The sequence below is a fragment of the Ips typographus genome, linkage group LG1, assembly GCF_016097725.1.
Source record: "Ips typographus isolate SLU linkage group LG1, UJ_Ityp_2.0, whole genome shotgun sequence".
Taxonomy (NCBI): Eukaryota; Metazoa; Arthropoda; class Insecta; order Coleoptera; family Curculionidae; genus Ips; species Ips typographus.
In genome coordinates, this window is record NC_138422.1 from 19,326,266 (window position 1) to 19,347,549 (window position 21,284).

General features: G+C 35.3%; 2 protein-coding genes across 2 annotated transcripts in view; one reads left to right on the plus strand and one right to left on the minus strand.

Annotated features, from left to right (window-relative positions):
- LOC145731918 (trissin receptor-like) overlaps positions 1–21,284 on the minus strand; it is a 394,457-nt gene that overhangs the window by 23,313 nt on the left and 349,860 nt on the right. The gene's annotated exons all lie outside the window — the stretch shown is intronic.
- LOC145734816 (uncharacterized) overlaps positions 8,305–21,284 on the plus strand; it is a 47,546-nt gene continuing 34,566 nt past the window's right edge. Inside the window, exon 1 of the mRNA XM_081988462.1 lies at positions 8,305–8,655. Within this exon, the coding sequence (XP_081844588.1) occupies positions 8,607–8,655 (49 nt within the window). The 5' untranslated portion in view covers positions 8,305–8,606. The remainder of the gene's footprint in view (positions 8,656–21,284) is intronic.

A 21,284-nucleotide genomic window follows, 5' to 3' on the forward strand; every position in this document is an offset into this window, starting at 1 on the left:
TACGTTTTAAAACCGCATCGTGGTGAACAACTAAAAAATTATATGGATAACAGTAAGATTGAAGAACTACGTATTTTCTTTTTGGTAAAACCTAAACCTGTATAGACGGTAGGTCTATGTTGTACTGGTAGGTCAATTATTAAATACAGGGAATGGGAGGCAGGTAAAACTGAAAACATTCTAAAAGTTTTATAAAATAATATAATCCATGTCCTTGTACATTATTTATAAATTAATTCCTATTGCGCTGATTATATCTGAAACATATTAAGTCAAACGATTAATCGAGAGATCATATTAATTTCATCTAACAGCCAAAAACCAAGCCTGTTCACGTGTAGACGACTGAAACGATTAAAATATTATTGTTCTTAATATAGTATTATTAACTGATGCTTAAAGAATGCACTCGTGTTAAACGAAAAATGATTAATCGATATATGGAAATATACATGAACGCAAAGGGCGGAGATAGTTCGCCCTATTTCTTCGGCTCAAAGCAAAAAATCCTCTGGCATCGATGGAATTGGACACCGCAGTAGATTAGTTCAACATTTGTGGCAATCCCCAAAAAGACGCATCCTAAAACTGTTTAACCGGATGAGGCATCTGTAGAAATCTTTTGCGTATTATACATGCCAAGATACGGAGGAGGTGCGAATTTGATATGGACGTCGCGTCGCGCAGTTGGGATTTAGAAATGCGTTAGGAAAACGTGAGGTTCTTTTTGCAATCAATGTCCTACTTCAAAAGTGTAGAGATCAACGAAGAGATATATTTGCCTGCTTCATCGACTATGAAAAAGCCTTCGACAGAGTACTCCGCTCTGGACAGCAAGGATATCAAAATAATTCAGAATTTCTACTGAAGTCAGAGGACCGAAGTTCAGACGCACTGGGGGGAACATCTGATGGAAAAATCCGAAGAGGAGTCCATCAGGGCTGCGTCCTCTCACGCTGTTATTTAACCTATACTTAGATAAAATCTTTAAGTAGGCTAGAACAACACCGGATTCGATCTTTGCCGATTTTGAGACGTAAGAATACAATTTGGCACAGATTGACCACCAACGAGCCAAATTCAGCATGCGATGAAGTCCCAACGGACGTGGATAGGCTCAAAAGTGTCATTTATGTGCGCTAAAACAACACTGGAGTCGATCTTTGCCGTTTTGAGGCGTAATAATACAATTTAGTTCAGATTGGCCATAAAAGAGCTGTATTCAGCGTCCAATGTAGTCCCAACGGACGTAAATAAGCTCAAAAGTGACATTTATGTAGGCTAGAACAACACCGGAGTCAATCTATGCCCTTTTGAGGCGTAAGCATAAAATTTGGCTCAGATTGACCATAAAAGAGCCAAATTCAGCGTCCAATGGTCCCAACGGACGTAATTAGACTCAAAAGTGTCAATTAGGGAAGCTTAAAGAACACAGAATTTAGAGTGAATGTCAACGACGTCCTCCTGAACACAATTAGATACGCAGATGATACTAATTTTCTGTGATAATATGGAAAGTATCCAACAGTTAATTAATAAAGTAAGTTCAGCTGGAATGGAACAGGAACTGAACATTAACGTCGTCAAGACTAAATTTATTTTTGGTATTCAGCTGAGAAGGACAGTATAATCACAAACATCAGGCAATGGACAGGGGTTTGTGATCAGATTGGCAGAAGATAGAAAAGGAAGAAGACTTATCTTGTCTCAAAAGTGATACCCTTCAGATACAATTTATTATGTATTAGTATCATAAGATGGAACGAGGTTCAAATTTCATAAATTCAAGAAAGAAAACGGATCTTATTTTCACTATAAGAAACTTTAAACACCGTGCACACTTTTATGACTTAAAACCAGGAGATTTTAATAAATCAGAAATTACCTAATTTTTATAAATTGTATTTTAGTTTAAATCCATTTTTATTATCCAAAGAAATTCCAAGAAGATAGCAGAATTTCTTTATTATTTCAATTTTTACATAAATTATGATCGTAATTACATTATTTAGAAAATAAAAAGGGAAGGTTTGTGGGTGGTACCGCAGGATAGCGCGTTGTAACCATTACTATTTATAATTTATGTTAAGACTTAAATAACTGTATTGAAAGTTCCTTTGTTAATTTATTTGCGGATGATACTTTACTGTCTACTTCTGTGATATGACTAACTTTTTTGAATTTACGAGTGGGCGTAAAAAATATAATCAATCATGGTTCTAATAAACACGCCATAGTCAAAATGCGATGATTCCTCGGTGCTAAATTTTGCACTACCATTATTTATTGCGGCATTGTGATAATGATAAGAAACAATTTTGTCTGCACTGTTAGTTGGGATTAATTTAAGGAGCGCCTAAATAAACATAAAGTGTACGAAATAAATTATAAATTTCGTTAATTAATGTGATATCTTATACTGCTCAAAGTAGCCTAATAATAAATTATTCAACGAGCATGTAATGATCGCTATTACTCACGTTTCATCGAAGGTGTCAGGTGAAGGTAAATCATCGAATAAGTAATAGCCATAACATGCGAGTAAATTGAGATGACTTAACAATGTAATAGAAAGGTAAATTAAAGTTTATGAACTATAATATTTTCAATTTGAGAAATGAAGAAGCAAACGTTTACAAACGTTACATTCAAACTCCACTTTACTTGGAATTTTGCTATATACCGGAGGTGCCCGCAGGTGGACTAAACTCGTGAATAATAGCCGTGAGTAATGACTCATTACTAACGGCTTATAGAGCATATTATTAAATAGTCGTAGAAAAAAATTAGCAATATTTTAATGTCGATAAAGTAACAACATACACATAAAGCATTGTGCGAATTAAATTCATATTTTATTTGCTTTGTGCAACTGCTTGTATTATTAATTCTCTCTTATCGCCGATTAAACTAATTCACCTAGTCTTATAGTATAATCAAGCAGGTAAATAAATATTTCATACGTGATTTACTTCTCTTAAACTTTTACAAGATGTTATTCGTAAGTGCTTTTCAACTGCACACTTAGTAAAGTAATAATATTTATATTTTCTTACTCAGACAAAAGTCTATAGGTATTACAATCTATCTACAGATTAGGATTTAATTGCTGTAGAGTACCCAGGGATTAGGGAGGTAAATTGCCTGTTCCTTTATGACGGTTGAGTAAAAAACCTGCTCGACTGTTGAGAATAGTAAATCGAAGTTTAGTTGTTTGTGTGTTATCAAAATGTGTTATAATTTTAATAGCTATAAAATGCATTATCGAACATTTTAGGCTAGTCAGCATGATGCACTACCCATACAATTTATATTTTTCTATCAGTAAATATGAGTTTACACATGCATAGATTTATTTACGCCAATAAAGACTTGTGTGTAAGTAAATTAATTTTGCAGGTATATGTATAAATTTGTAGTTCTATGTTTGCAAAGAATCTACTCGCATGTTTACGCGTACAAATTTAATTTACTTCTTCTTATGACGCCGCCTCCCTCAGAAGGTTGGCAATCCAGCTGGCTATAATGATGCGCAAAACTGCACCCCTGAATATCTTAATAGACCAAACCATCTTCTCAGATTTTTGAGCCACGAATTCTGTCGTCTGCCTACAGATCTCCTGCCCTCCATTTATCCCTCATTAACAAACCGAATTATAAGATATCGCTCTCATCTCATAACGTGACCGATGTATAGCAGCTTTCAGTTAACAGTCTCTTATCTTTATTCATCCGCCTAAATACCTCTTTGTTGTATTGGGTCTATCCATAATGCGTTGATCTAACGCTCCAGTGCTTCATTAAAGGCTCAGCTTTCACATCCACATAGAAGTACCGAGAACATATAACAGCGTAGCATTAGCTCCTGCATACGCAGACTCAGGTCACGGCAAGCAAACAAGCTCATCATTGATGTAAATGAGCGTCTGGCTTATTCAATCTTTGCAACAACTTTGACTTTAGGGTCATTGGTTTCGTTAACGAGCAGGCCAAGACATTTTTAGAGTCGAGACTTGTTGTACAACCGCGTTGTTAATTTCTGAGGTCTTGGAGAATATAACAATCTCGGTCTTGGCAACGTTCATTTGTAGTCCGTGCTGTACGCTATGTTCGACATCATGCACTGGAGATGACAGCAAGCACGACCGTGTCATCGGCAAAGCGTATGTTGTTAACGCAAATACCATTGATCTTGATGTCCTCTTGCATATCCTCCAATGCTTCCCGAAAAATTCCTTCGGAATATATATTGAAAAGAAGGGGCGACAGAACACAACCCTGTCTCACTTCCTCTCTTCAGATGTTTTGATGAATGATGATGTATTCCTCCAGTCTAATATATAGAGTTAAAAAGAGAGGTGAGGAGGGTCAGGCCTTCACCATCTGCATCCGCAATGAGTTTAAGCGTTTCCGCCTTTATCTGGTCAGACCCCACCTCTTTGTCGCTTTTTTGAAGCCTGATAGCGCGTATTACTTCCTATTTCGTGATTCCAGAGCTAGACTCATTAACAGCGTCACTATTAGGAGTTTTTTCGGGTCGAACGTCGTTGAAGAGGACCTTCACATATTACTTGCATATTAAACTCTCCTAATCGCATGTGTAAACTCTAAAACTTACTTGTCTGACCTGGAGAGACAAAAAAATTGATATATGTCCTCTTGGGATACAACACTCCCAGGCGAACCATCCAGAAAAAAGCGATATGACAGTGACGGAAATATAGTCGTGAAAGAAGTACCAAGACCAAAAATTGTGGAAGAGTACTTTGATGGAACACCATCAATTGACAATCCACAATCACATTCGCCAAAGTGGTTTAGCTTTAGAACAAGTATGAAATACCAGGAGATGGCAAAACCGAATATTTGCAAGTATATTTGGAATCATTGAAACAAATAAAAAATAAATAATATGTAGTCGAGTTCGTAGGACCCAACAGAAAGCAAGGATCAGGTGTAGTAAATGTGGACCAAGAGCCGTTATGTGCTCTCCGATGATTGCTTTCCATACCAGATACAAAATGGAATACCAGCATAAAGATAAATAAAATTCTATTTATCATTTTTTAAGTTCGTAGATTTTAAATTTTTGAAACTACTGTGTGTTGATTTTTTAAGACTTGATAAGATTATCAATATGTAACCGATAATTAGTTTATCGAAAGTTCCTAAAAGGTTGTGCTTAGAATACATTTTCTTAATTTGTTTTATTGAGCATTTAATTTTATTAGCGTTTTTAAATTTTTTGTTATAATTCAGGAATAATAAATTTTCTTTTACTTGTTATAGTTGAATATAATTTGATCAACGATTGAACCACTGCATAGTAGGCGCGGGGAAAAATAGGAAATGTAATGTACTGTAATAACTGTCATATCCAATCAACACTTCGTATTGTGCAGCTTCCAGCAGTACCGATATCTGTTCTTTTCTCGGTCCTTCCTGAAGCACCGCACCATTTGCGGAGGTAGGTTCTTCCAGCACGACAAGACCCGTGTACCGATGTACTTCTGGAAGAGCTACCAGCAGGACTTTGGTGTGTGCAATCTATCATTAAGCGGTTGGAATATAGCTATCTGCTTTGCTTTGATATTTTAAATTATTAATTTAACCGATCAACAAACCGTGAAGTTCTCCGGCCTTAGTCTTGCCTGTGAAATCGGAATAGCCCAGAATTGATATTAAAGTTCCACTGTAGGTTCATCGGTTGGGATTTCCAACTTCATGACAGTTGCAGGCAACCTTTGACATATAACGGTCCGACAACTGCCGCTCACTGTCTGTGAAGAGTTTTATCAATTTCTGCTTGAAGATATTTGGTAGCAGGTCTCTGACTATCCACCCAGAGCAGATTTCGATGGCAAAAACTGGGAATATCTGGGAAATCGGATCTAAAGTTCCTTGATTTGGCAGATGTTCACCCTGACGCTGTTCTGCCCGGTTCCTATTTTTTCCAGAGTCTTGGAGCCATAAGCCTTCAGACGTATGCTTGACGAGTCCTCCGTTAGTGTTGTAACCTACTAGCCAGCTTCGTGGGATATATCGTAAGACAAGTTTGCTTGATGTTTTGTAGGTGGAACCGTATTATAAATATTTTTATCTACTCCTAGCATGGTAATCATTCATTACATAGCTCATTTTGAGTTACGTAATGAGCGATTTTACCGCACTAGTGCAATAATAATCGATTTTATCGCACTAGTGCGATAAAACAACTTTAAATGAAAATTTCTGCTGTAATTGTTTATTGAATTTAAACATAACTTTGATACATTTTTTCATATTTCTCCTTTGACTTGGCAGGCAACAAGCCAGATACCACGTTTGCGGCAGCTTCTTCAATATCTGACGGAAGTTCTTCAGACATGTTCATAACGAAATGCACTTTTAAAAATTTGTGACTGACACTGTTAAATTGTCGCTTAAGTGATATGTGGAAACAAATGGCCACCATAGCAACAACACCAAAACAGTACAGCGTAGATGACAAGATTTAAGGGTAACAAATAACTACCCGTAGTAAGCATATACGAGACGTTCCTAAATAGTTCACATTGCACAAAATATGAATTTTTTTCTTACTTTACGCTGCTTCTGATGGTCGTAGATAAAATGTTGTACATCACCCGTGGGGTATGGCAAATTAACGTACTCGTGTGATCACCACAACTCGGTCTACGACCTCGTCGTGGCAACACTCCCACTCGTGACTATAAAAATGCTCATACCCCACTAGTAATGTAAATAACTATTTCAGCCTTGTCAACTTATCTGCTGGTCTATAGTACTGTTTTTGTATTGAAAACGTTTTACCAGACGGTGGGTCTGATAATTTTAGCATAATGCCACATCTTTGCTTTGCTCTTTGCAGCTGCAGAGACTACTTCATCAATTCTACCTGACAGCGAAACGCTACAATATGTCGATTGCGACAAACAAGACAAAATCACTAGTTATAGCAAAAGAATCTAGAAGATGCAAACTAGCTGTTAACGACGAAATAGTAGAACAGGTGATGTCCTTCAGATACTTAGGGGTAGAAATAACCGCCCATCAAGACAGGAGATCTGAGGTAAAGAATCAAATAGATAAGGCCTCTAGAATAGCCGGATTTTTGAAAGACATTATATGGAAAAACCAGTTCCTAAAAATAGAAGCAAAGACCAGAATATATAAATCATGCGTAAGGCCTAATAATCACATATGCCGCAGAAACCACGGCAGAACCCAGCAGAACCAAGAGCATAATCCAAACGGCAGAGATCAGAACGCTCCGAAGTATCACGGGACACACGCTACGTGACAGAATACCCAACCAAAAAATAAAACGAATCTGCGAAATACTGGGCATTGTAAGATTGACGAGGCAGAGACTGCGAGAGTGGAATCAACAGAATGGAAGACAATAGAATTGCTAAAATTGCGAGAGACGGAAAACCACACTCTAGAAGACCGCCAAAGAGGTGGAGGGATAGCTGGATGTCGACGTCGCAAGGAACTCCTTAAAACTGCAAAAACAGGCTGAAAGCCTATTTCAAGAAGAAGAAGAAGAGCCACATCTTTATGGAGCTTCTGCACCAGGACTTTCCGCAGATGTTTTTGTAACTCTATAGCGAGACTTTAACTTGAGAGTCAAAACCTGACCATCTCTCCCTGCAACTTCGACGTCACTGTCCTCTAGCTTAGCAAAGACTACGTTTATTGTTACATATCTTTATTGCTACTACGTATGTTTATTGAATATGTTGTTAATGCGTTGTTGCTGATAGTTATGTCTTCACCTGACTATGCATATTTGACCACTCTTGCATATTGCCAGCTCAGGAGTTTTGTGGCAACCATCCATCGGGCTCCAGAACTATGATTTAGAATTCACATAGTTTTTAATGTATTAACGTCCATTTTGTTTTATGAATATTTTTGTCATTATTTTAATAAAGTGAATTTTTTAAAAAGGTGTCACAAATAACTAGTAACATATTAAAGTGATCATTCCCGTCATACGCTGTCATTTTCCATTTTACAAGAAATGTTTTATTACTTAATATGCAATATTTGAAACTGTTCTACATCACGGACGGACCCTGTATGCTGTTGACAAGAAAAGCGCATTTAAGTAAACATAACAAAATGCATTTTATTGTTAATCCTCAGCAAAGGCCATGCAAATTCGAAAGAGTAAAATTAGAAATCATAAAGATAAATGTTTATCTAAATAACATTTTTCATTCTAGCAGTAAACTATTCAAACAGAAGTTTACCTTAACAGCTACTTTGAGGTTTTAATAAGTTGTGGAACGTAGATTAAATTGGTCATGCTTAATTATTGTTTTAAAATCAGAGGAACTAGAGTAACATAAATCTGAAACGTGCTTAATGATGTTTAGTAGGTTCAGGGCAGTGTAGTGCAAACCAAATGATTTTTTTTTGTTAAACTGTTATCGGTTTTCTGATTGAGTATCTTGATTACTTATATATAAATACGTCACAAACTCAGTGTGACTTTCCTAAATCGATCGGAACTGAGTGAAACTTGATAAGAAGACTCGCTTGTGCCAGCGTCGTAGTGTGTTGTGTATTCAGTGCTGCATCGTGAAACATGTGAAATGAAATTCACTGGAATATTGCTCCTTATAGTACTTTCAATATGGATAGGTAATTAATTAATCTAATTTGTTTAAAAAATGATTATTTTTAATTTTTTGGTGATACCGCAAACACAAATTATGCAATCGCAATTTTGATAACATTGCAAGCAAAAAGTCACTATTTTATTATTAGTTGAACTATTTAATTTTTAAGTTAATAATGACAAAAAAAAAGAAAAGGGGGTTGCAACGCAGTTTTAAAAAACATAGTTTTGTTTTTTGTTAAGTATAATCAAAATAAAGTTAATGTTTTAATTTTTGCTCATTAATAAGCCGGTTCTATGCCTATGCTTTTTGGCCATTATAAATTTTATTGTACTTTAAGAAAATAAAGTTAATTGTAAATAGTTATCGCATATCTAGTAAGGATGTGCTAAGCTATTTAAAATTAATAATTAAGTCTCGATAATTTATTATTATATATGGTGGTTTGATACAGTAATGCAGAAAACGCTTTCATTTATCAGATCTATATGATATCTAGACAAGGAATTAGGGACTGGTTCGTACGTTTGTTATTATTACAATATAACCTATATTAAACCAAATACTTGAAATTTGATTATTCTGAGTGTTTCAAATTATGGTTAATAGTTAAATAATAATTAAGTAAAAAAATACGACTTTTTTGCTGTGAGATTATAGTTTTACAATAATTCGTGATCAAATTCGCATTTTTTTGCTCGTAAAGCATGCAGCACATTTTTTCTTTAAACAATGTCAAATGATTTAATACAATTTACTGTTTAGTTACTCAACCTTTCAACGCTTAGCAACGATTTAAAAACAGTTTTATTCACTAGTGAATTATAGTATATTGCGTAACTAGTGCTGTAAGAAGCATTTTACGCACGAAGGCGCGTAGCGGCGAGTGTGTAATTCCATGAGTGCGTACAATGCCTTAGAGTACGTACTATACTTTACCTACGACCAAATGGAAAGTCCTGTTCTCGCAATTCAAATAATTCAGAGTAACTTTTCATTAAAAAAGTATATTTTCAAGGTATTGACATCATATTTGTATCATAGGTATTATGCCACTAAAGAAAAAATAATAACGTAATAAAAAAAATCACAAATCATGTTACTTAAATAATTATTAGTGTTGTTCTTAAAATAATTATTTATGGTGACATTACAGTTATTAAGAAGAAAGGGAAAACTTTCAGTAATATTACTTAATATTAGATAATTTTCTAGACGAAGTGGTAGTTACTTAAAACTGTACGAACAATGCATTACGCGATGATCTCCATCTAATATACTCTGATAAAGAAAGAAATATAAACAAAATCAATTTTTCCCAGCATTAGAGCGATAGTTTTTGGCCGATCTTAAAACTGTGCGCTTTTTTTACACTTGTGCGTTTTTTGAAGAGGTTCATTACGTAACGGAAAACTATGCGTAAATAGCTATTTACACTGAGGTCATAGGTAAACATTTTTTAAAGCACTTAAGTACCTTTTGTATATTCAGTTCTCGCTCAAGTTACTTGCTGTAAGGTAGACAGGAAATTGAGAACAACTTGCATAGTTTTTAATAGACACAATCTTTATTCTTTATATTATGTGACATAGAAATTGAAATATTTGAATTGCAGTTGATCTCCACCAATTACTAAAAATGCAATATTTTCCCCGAATATTGTTCTGCAAGGTTTTCTATTTCCTCTAAATTCACTGTTTGTGACGATCTAGATTTCATTAATTCAACTGTGCTATTATTTTCTTTATCCACGACCGGTATATTATGAAGGTTTAATACGTCTGTTTGGCGTGGATTATAGACCTTCTAATATACGACAGTGTATTAAAGGCCTTCTCAAACTCATAACACTACGCTTACCTGCAAAGTCAGTACCTATTTTTATCATTTTTTTTCCTCCTATTCTCTCTTCGCTTTTAATTTTGTATAATTGAACACTTTAGGCTGTAGTCGGAATCACAGTAAATACCACCCTTTGATTTTATAGTAATTTATTTGGAATTATTATTAACATTAACATTTGTCAAAAACAAACTTATTTTGGTCGAATCCACTTGATTTGTAGTTTCTGAAGAATTGGAGAGGCCAACAACTTTGCGGTCTTTAGGTAATACGTGTATTTTTTTATTTTGCTGCACAATGAATCTTCAATATAACTTTTTGCTACTGTACTCGACTTCCAATCTCCGTGGCGCTTGAGAGTGGTAATATCGCCTCCAGTATTGACCAATAAGGTTGCCGAAGAGCGCCTCATTCCATGTCCGGTAAAACTTTCTGAATCAGGGAGTCCAAGAAACGACGCCACTTTTGAAAAAATTTTCGAACTTGTGTTGACGCCTGATGTGTAGTACATTTTCCATCCACATATCGCAAGAAGAATCTCCCATCAGCAGTTTTAGATAGCAAATTTATGTATTTTCGACATATTTCTACAGCATTGACTGAAAAGGCTTCTTCAATAATCGCGAAGCTTCTTGAAATAGTTGTTTTCGTATTCGTAATGAGCACATGGAAGTAACTGTCTCTTGGACTTGGCTGATATCCAAAAAGGTTAATTCGTTGCGTCGACAAGCACCTGCGACTCCCATGATCGTTGCAACCTGTAAAAGATTCAAAATAAAACATTTCATATGTAAATTAAAATATTAACATCGGGAACTTCTGACCAACTTGTAAATATTCCTGATCCGGTGCCTTTCTCAAACATTCTTCAATTTGCTCTCTCTCCAATATCTTTGCCCTCTTCGGTTTGTAATTTCTTGATTCGGATTTTAAATATTAAGAAGTAAGTTTACCATACTTTTAAATATCAAAACTTCTATGCGCTTTTATCATAGATTTTAACATCAAATGCTTTGTCCACATTGAAGAAGCAGGAAACTATTTCTTCACATTAAAAAATAGGATAATAGAACCTCTTCTGTAATTGCTTCTTCTGCTATACCCCTTTTTTCTCCAGTTGTCGAATTCCACCAATTCCTTCTCGTATACACTTTTACTTTTCACTGGTAGCAGACATAAAGTTGCTTCTTGAGGTTCATGCTGGATTTAAGCAGGATTAAAGAGATTTAATAATCTAAACAATTTCTATCATTCAAGACTCGAAAAAGTGTTAATGCTCACTAATTGTATATGTATATGTGTAGCTGGTTTTAATTTTATACGTTTGCGGTAAACATCAATAGCATGTAGAAAATTACTGACAGCAACAACGGTAAAAACTCTTCTTAATGCGTTTTTGAATCTGGAATTCAGACGACTATCTAACAGTTTTAACATTTTCCCTATCTTCCACACAGACATGTTAACCAATTTCCCAATTGGTGTTACTTCTTCAACGCCCATGATTAGCACTCCCTGCAATAGTAACAATCAAGATGTTGATTTAAAAAAATGGGACATTGATAAGCTTAATTATTTACGTTTTATAGTAATAAATAGTTATGATCCGACGTACTATCCAGAAACTTTTAAGATCCCGAAAGAAAATCATACCGGTGTTTACCGAATGATGTGACGTTAATGAGGCTGTTCCCAGATTTGGGGACGCCATTTGTACGTTTTAACTTATAGAGTTGGGTTCAGGTGTCACCAGATGTTGCACAACTATAATTACCGTGGTTAAGCTTTTTAATAGAAACTATTCCACAGGTGTGATTCTTCGGGAGTGTCTAAAGTCAGGGATCATTCCGATCCCAAAAAAATGCAAAAAAATGCAATTAATATAGACTTGTAAGGTTAATGAGTCATCTTCTCTAGCTGTTGCTTAAAATCATTCACTCGCGGATATTTAACAAATGCGAGCCTGATATCAGCCAGTCGCAGTTTGGGTTTCGAGAGGGAATAAAACCTCGGAAAGCGCTAATTGGCCTGAACGTCTTGCTGCAAAGATGTAAAGACCAATATAAAAAGTGGTATATAAGTTTCATAGGTTATGAGAAGGCGTTGGACCGAGTAGATTCTGTGAAACTCTTAATGATATTAGAATAAAGGGGCCTAGATAGAAACGACATTGAAATTATCAAAAATCTGTTTTAGGATCAAACAGCAGTAGTAAAATATAACAATATAACAACTGAACCAGCAACTGTACGATGGGTGTTCAACAGGGCTGTATTATGTCACCAATGTAATTTAATTTATACTCCAAACATATTCTTGAGGAGGTAGAAAAATGAGATTAAAATCACCGGTAGAACGATTAACAACAGGCATGCTGATGACACGGCAATAATAGCTGACCAGAAGCGCTGCTGCGCTTGTTAAACCAACTTACTGCAGTCCGAGATTGTTACGGTCTTAAAATTAAAACCACTAAAACAAAAATTCTTATATAATATCGTAAACCACGAATAGACACTAGTATTTACGGGAAACAAATAGAAGTGGTGAAGTAAAACAAATATTTGGTGACATGGATTAATAGCAATCTAGATCCAGAAGTGGAAATTAGAGCCAAGATCGAACAAACAACATAATGCTTGTTCGACTTAATCTGAGTTTTAGGTACCGGTTTTATGAAGTGTTATGTATACTCAGTTTTTTTGTATGGCTGTGAAACCTGAAGTTTGAAAGTTAGCGCAATTAACAGAATAAAAGCTTTGGAGATGTGGATACGTGCGAAAGAGAATGTGTGTATCTTACACATAGTCAAAAAACCAAAGACAGCGTCTATCTGGGTCATGTAATCTCTCGCTCTAGTCGCTCCATCATTGCTGATAATCGAGATTTCCTGAAATACGCTCGACAGTCTGTTTCCATTTGGTTCGGTTCTCTGCGTCTCAAAGAGCTTCACAGAATGAACGTGGCCCGTGTTTTGCTGTAGTTAATCGGTCCACCTAGTAGACAGACGATCTACCTCTTGCTCTGTTACCCGGAACATTCTCAGATATGATAAGTCTCCAAATTATCTTCACCGCGGCGGGCTAGATGACCAAAAAACTAAGAATCCATTGCAGGCATGTTGATGACTATCTGGTCTATGCCGCTAGCCGACTCATGGCGTTTTTTGCCATGCCTATGCGTCTTCGTACTTCTGCCTCACAGTTTCTATTGCCGATTATGGTAGAGCCTATGTAGTTCTTTCAACTACTAGGTCATATTGGTTTAGTTATCGAAATGTTGTTTTCATGTTCCTCGTCTGAGAAGTTCTATAATTTCTTCTTCTGTCACTGCTATAAGGGTGGTATCGTCAGCAAATCTTAAGTTGGTGATTTTTTCCCGGCTGTTGTTATGCCTCCAGAGCATCCATCAATGTTCATCAATTCTTATCACACATTCACCATATATGTTCAAAAGGTCGGGTGATAACACACAACCTTCCCTGACTTCGTTCCGATTTAAATTGTTTTGAGAACCTTTGGTCTAAACGAACACTTATTTGATTCATAGAGGATTCAAAAAGATCAGAAACCAGATGGACAGAAGATCTCATGTTTATCAGGATGGACCAAAGTTTAACCTAGTTGACACAATCGACAAAACATATTATCATGGATACCTGATATTCTCTAGATTTTTCAATAAGCTCTCTCAAATTTAGTATTTATTCTCTAGTTCCTTTTCCTTTTACAAACCCTGCGTGTTCTTGCGGTATTTGGCGGTGTCAATCTAGTTTTTGAGATTTTGAAAAGAACTTTGCTGGCGTGAGATATTAGTGATAGTGTTCGATAGTTCTCGCGCCTTGTAGTAGCTCCTTTTTTTTGTGTAATGGAACGTATTATGAAGTACACAACTAAATTGGCCATTTTCCTGGGTACCATATAGTCGTACAGACAAAGTGACACATTTGCATGCTCATTTCGCCCAACATTTGAAAAAATTCTGTTGGTATAGTATTGATCCCTGGAAATTTGTTTTTCTTGAACAATTGAATCCTTTTCTACTAAAAGTAGTACCGCTGGGTTTCTAAGAATATTTCCCTCATGTGTTAAATGTCCCATATGAGCAGTGCATTTTCACCAGAATGACAGCGAATATTTCCCTCATGTGTTAAATGTCCCATATGAGCAGTGCATTTTCACCAGAATGACAGCGAATATTTCCCTCATGTGTTAAATGTCCCATATGAGCAGTGCATTTTCACCAAAATGACAGCGATAATTGCATTCTAAAGTGATAATTGCATTTCGATAATTGCACTGTACGTATCTATAACGACTGCATTGTTGTAGAGCCTATTGCTAGTACACTAATTGTTGTCCTTGCGCAGTTTTTTGACTTTTTATAACCAAACAATGTCAAACCCGATGTCAATAAAAATTAATGAACGGTTTGGAACTTGCTCATTGAGCTCCATTGAGCAATCTATAGTTGCAGCAAAACCAAAAAATTTTCTTTATTCGGGAAATATTCCCCAAAATTACATTCGTGCCTTAAAAATGACCTGATAATTCTGCGTTCAAACCTGTTATCTTTGCAAACTGCATTCGGTCATTTTCATATTTTTTTCTAAAAAAGTCCTCCACCTTTGGTGTCGGGCTCTTTCGCCAAAAAAATATAAAAATAAACTCATGCAGTTAAGAGATAACAAGTTTTCACGCAAAATTATCGGTAATTTTTATGCACTTGTGCAATTACCCCCGAATATTTCCCTCATGTGTTAAATGTCCCATATGAGCAGTGCATTTTCACCAGAATGACAGCGATAATTGCATTTCGATAATTGCACTGTACGTATCTATAACGACTGCATTGTTGTAGAGCCTATTGCTAGTACACTAATTGTTGTCCTTGCGCAGTTTTTTGACTTTTTATAACCAAACAATGTCAAACGCGATGTCAACAAAAATTAATAAACGGTTTGGAACTTGCTCATTGCAAATCCATTGAGCAATCTATAGTTGCAGCAAAACCAAAACATTTTCTTTATTCGGGAAATATTCCCCAAAATTACATTCGTGCCTTAAAAATGACCTGATAATTCTGCGTTCAAACTTGTTATCTTTGCAAACTGCATTCGGTCATTTTCATATTTTTTTTTTTTTAAAATATGAAAATAAACTTATCATCAAAATTATCGGTAATTTTTATGCACTCGTGCAATTACCCCCGAATATTTCCCTCATGTGTTAAATGTCCCATATGAGCAGTACATACAAAAATAAACTCATGCAGTTAAGAGATAACAAGTTTTCATGCAAAATTATCGGTAATTTTTATGCACTCGTGCAATTACCCCCGATAATTACTTGGCTATAAGTACTACAGATCAATTCTGTGGTTGTTGAAGGCAAGAGGGGCATGGGTAGGAAGAAGTAGTTCTGGTTAACCAGGGAGTGAGCATCCATACCTATCTAAAACATTAGACTGGACAGGTATGGATGCTCACTCCCTGAGTGGTCATGATCATCAGATATTTGCCGAGATTGTTTCCAACCTTGAGCAGTGATGACATCTGACACAGGTTGCTAATAAATAGCAATGTATTAATACTACATAGCAGTGCATCAAAAAATCGACCCTATAACTTTAGTATCCTACAATAAAGTTTTAACTGAAAGATCCAAATTTGCTTTTTCGTTTTGAAATGACCAAGTTTTAAAAATAACCAAAAAATATTAAATTTAAATTAGGAGTCGAATCTATTGTATGTCCTATACCTATATCTTGCAACTTATTTGCTTTTTAAGGGTAAATTATATGTCAGATAAGATTATAAACCGACAGTTTCAGACATGTACTTTCACACAATGCATTGCTTATCTATTACTAGTGCATTTTTTGTGAGTGATTTATGTATTTACGATTAAGTTAGATAATTACGAAGAATGGAATATGATTTATTTGCCCAGTGTAAGCATGATTCACAATGTAATTATCATAAATAACTAATAATACTGTAGTAGTTAGTTTTTGACTTATACAAGTATTTTAGTTCATGCCGTTATAATTAATATAAAGGAAAAAAGAAACATCAATTTTCCTTTAACATACACGGTAGTTTACAGGAAAATATAGTCTTAGGAATATGCTAACTGCATATTGTTTATTTTGGTGTAGATAACTGTGCAACTGTGTACCAAGTGCTTATTATAAAATCCATTTTCAGTTTGATGAGTTTGTAGGTTTTACTTGATAGACATTTATAGTTTATTGGGATCATAAAAAAATGTACTTGTTTTTAGATAGTCAAACAGAAAGTTTTATACATTTTAGCAGAAAAAACCTTTGTTCTACTCCTTCATGGATATTGGTTAATTTCTTGACAGTTGAGAGAACGGACAATTGTCACCAGTTGAACGAATATAGAATCCTAGACTTTCCGCAACTGTGCCATATGAAATAGACCAATCACAGGCAATTTTTAGCGTGGGATATGAAATAGACCAATCACAGACAATCTTCAGCGTGCAATATTAAATAGACCAATCACAGACAATCTTCAGCGTGTGATAGGAAATAGACAAATTACAGCTAATCTTGAACATTTTGAACAAAATAATTCTTTTGATTGTCATTCTCAGTGACAATTGGCATCAAAACATTACATTTTCGCTTATGCTTTGAGGCAAAGAAAAAGCCGTTCAATTTTCAGTTAGTGTTTAATTAAAGAATAAAAACATACATACTAGAATATTATCTGCAATAGCAAACACATCAAGTAATATTACTGAAAGTTTTCCCTTTCTTCTTAATAACTGTAATGTCACCATAAATAATTATTTTAAGAACAATAATAATAATTATTTAACTAACATGATTTGTGAATTTTTTTTATTACGTTATTATTTTTTTTCTTTAGTTGCATAATACCTATGATTAGTACAAATATGATGTCAATACATTGAAAATATGCTTTTTTAATAAAAAGTCACTCTGAATTATATGATTTGCGAAAACAGGACTTTCCATTTGGTCGTAGGTAAAGTATAGTACGTCACACGTGCTCTAAGGCATTTTACGCACTCATGGAATTACACACCCGCCGCTACGCGGCTTTGTGCGTAACGTTTTCCATATCGTGCGTAAAATGCATCTTACAGCACTAGTTACGTAATATACTATTATGTTTCACCTATACCTATATATAATACCGTGGAAACGGTGTAGGTTATAGTGTTCATAACGCCATGAATCCTTTGTTAATATTAGCAATGGTTTTTTTATTCTTTCATGCCATAGAAACTGCGTATTACCTTAGGATCCTCTTGACTTTTGAGGAATCAAACTTTCGCTAGCTTTTGCTGCATTTTATTTTATATTTCCTAAAATTTCATCCAACTTTGGCCATTTTCACTGACTGACAGGACTATCAAAGTCACAACATCCAGGTAAAATAAACAGTAAACAACATACCGGTAAAGGTATACCTTACTTTTCAATGTCAGAAACAGTAACTAATTGTTGAATTAGGTGAAACATAAAACATTGTATGCACCACAGGCGTTAGGGAGTATATTAATGTCCATAGGACATTATGTCCCCTCTAACGCCCTTGGTACATAAATAGCTCATAGTAAATCACCCAAAAACCCCTTATGGACTGCAAATGTCATGTTTTCACAAATAATTAAAATTAAAAATAGTTTTCACAAGTTTAAAATTTAAGTAAAATATCTCATAAACTGTAGGAGTTAAGGTCGAATTATAAACTTGAAGTAGGATTTGGCTTCGATGTTCAACATCAACGCGGCAGCATCTGAAACGCTAACAACAATCTGACGGCAAATATAAATAGCTAAATGCAATTATCATTACTTTATCTTTCGACGCCAAATCCAAATCCAACTTTAAGTTTATAATTCGCCCTTTCAAGAGAAAACACCAATATTTTTTTGAAACTTTAACACTCTGTATCTCGTTAACCATGGGCCTGAGGAAAAAAGTTATAGGGCAGCTCGACTTGTTTTGAGGTTCTCTACACGCCCCTGCTCTCTGTCCATAAGGTTGTGAATCAACCTGTATTGATTTTTGTAGAATTCATAAGCTGAAAACTTGCATATCTTATTACGGTCCTAAATTCTTCAATTTGTTGCCATCTCATATAAAATTGATCATGATTGAATTTCTTATTAATGACTTTTCTGATTTTTCATAATAATTGTCATAAAACGGTGCATTGTACTCGTATAAATTTAATATTATTATATTATCAAATTCAGTTACTATTTTGACTTTTATGACTTTGTTTTTTGAGGTTTACACTCCCTTTTGTTGTAAGCACGAATACATATTGTTTGTTTGTTTCTTTGTAATTCGTTAGATGGGTTATGGAGCGGGTTTTGAAGATGTCCAATCTTGGTTATTAGTCTAAGTTTGGCATGAACTATGAGTGCAGTATCGTCAGCATTTTGTAGAATGTGGTAATGTTTGCTTATGTATAGTTTTTGTCATATAGATTGTGGTTGTATATGTAATGGCAGTAGATATTGTAGAGGAAGAGTGATAAAAGCGACCCTTGTGGTATTCCTTGTCCAGGAGTAAAAGGAAAGTTTGTTGCCTATATGTATTTCTAGGTGTCTGTTTTCCAGTAAGTTTCTAATAATGTGGATTAAGTATTTTGGTGTGTTCAGTTTGTGTAGTTTGTGCTATACGCTGTCAAATGCTTTATTGATGTCCATAAAGAGACAAACTGATTTCTTGTTTTCAAAATGCGTAGTTTGAATTTTGTTAGTTAGTATAAACAAACGGTGAACAAATGAGTGCTTAAGTTTTAAACCGAATTGGTATGGTTGTATGTGTTGTCCAATTAAGTGTTCTGTGTTGTGTGTAGTCTATTCTTCATAATATTTTCAAACAGTTTGCTCAGTACAGGAAGTAGTGTAATGTGTCTAAAGTTTTGTAGTTGTGTGTTGTTTAGTCCAGTTTTTGGAGTGGGAATTATTATTCCCGTTTTCCAAGTTTCTGGTATTATGTTATTTTTGATTCGTGTAAGTGCTTCGTCGTATTCTACGTCAGTAATCAGTTGATGTGTAAAGTGTAAGTCGTTGTCGTACCAATCAGTTATTCTAGTCCAGTTCTGATTATCAAATTTAGAGTTTGTTGAAATTGCTAAAGCTCCTTGAAAATGTCTGGTCAATGCGTCTGCTTTGTCTTTGTCTGCATCTAGTTTGGTACCATTTTCGTTGATTGTGCCAATGAAGTTGTTTTTTTTTAACAAAAATTATTAGTCTATTAAATGCAATAAGTATGACAAAGACGGATATTCACGATATGCAACGCTCTCTCTCGGACCGCGTATTTAACGTTTCGTAGTTGTTCCAGTTCTTACATTTAATTCAGTGCAATACGAAAAGTTCCAAAACCGTACAAACGTTTTTGAGCAACTAAAGACAATATGTAAAAATGCATATTTTTCGGACTTCTACAGCATCTTCTTCTTCTTAATCCGCCGTCTCCCGCCGGAGGTTGGCGATCCAATTGGCAGCATCATTATTCTGGATGTAGCAGCTCTGAATATGTTAATTGAGGTACATCCAAACCATCTTCTTAAGTCAGCCAGGAGTTTTGTCTTGTTCCTACTGATCTTTTTCCTTGTATTTTTCCTTCAATGATCAGTCTCAAGAGTTCATACCTTTCGCCTCTCATTATGTGGCCTATGTATCCCGTTATTTTTTTTCCTTAACGATCAGCATCAGTTCTTTTGATTTTCCTATCCGCGCAAGGACTTCCAAGTTGGTGATTCTCTGCACCCACGATATTCTTAACATACGGCGGTATAAATACATCTCAAAAGCGTCCAGCTTTTTCTCTGTAGTCGCATCGAGAGTCCATCCTTCACTACCATATAACAAGCTTGATATAACATCTGATCATGCGCATTCTAAGTTCTAGGCTTAGTTCGGATCTCGTGAAAAATTGCGTCATATCAATAAATGTTTTTCTGGCCTGCTCCATTTGTGCTTTTATTTCGATCTTGGGGTCGCACTGATTATTAATGATAGTCCCTAGGTATCTGAATGAATTTACTTGTTCTATCTGTATATTGTTAATGGACAAATTGGCAACTATGTTCGTCTTTGAAAAAACAAAAAGCTTAGTTTTGGACGCATTCGTGAATAGTCCATGCCGTTTACTGTGGCTTACTATACGATTAATTGTCTTGTAAATCGGCCAGGTTATCTGCCAGCACAACACAGTCGTCGGCGTATCTCAGATTGTTAACAATGACTCCATTGATTTTGATTCCTCTTTGGACCTCCTGCAGCGCTTCTCTAAAATAAGTTTCAGAATATAAATTAAACAGAAGTGGTGATAGGATACAGCCCTGCCTCACTCCCCTTTTTATTATGATTGCCTCTGATGTTGATTGCTCAACTTTAACTTCTGCCCTTTGATGCCAGTATAACTGTGAAATGATTATGATTTCTTCTTTGTCTATTCCCGTAGCTTGATCTATTAGTTTGTCGTGCTTAACGCAGTCAAGGAAACATGCATATACATCACGTTCATATCTCTTTGAGTTAAGACGTTCAAAGAGGTGGTGCACCCACACCATTCCGAAATCCAAACTGACAACCATTCACTTGGCTTTCGCATTTTTTGTAGATGCGTGTATGAATAATTCTCAGAAATACCTTCAGAACATGAGATATCAAGCTAATCAATCGATAGTCGTCACACTTTGTTGCTTTGTTTTTCTTTGGGATTGTTATAAACGTTGACTTGAGCCTATATGTGGGTATGATGCCTGTTTTATAAACAGTGTTA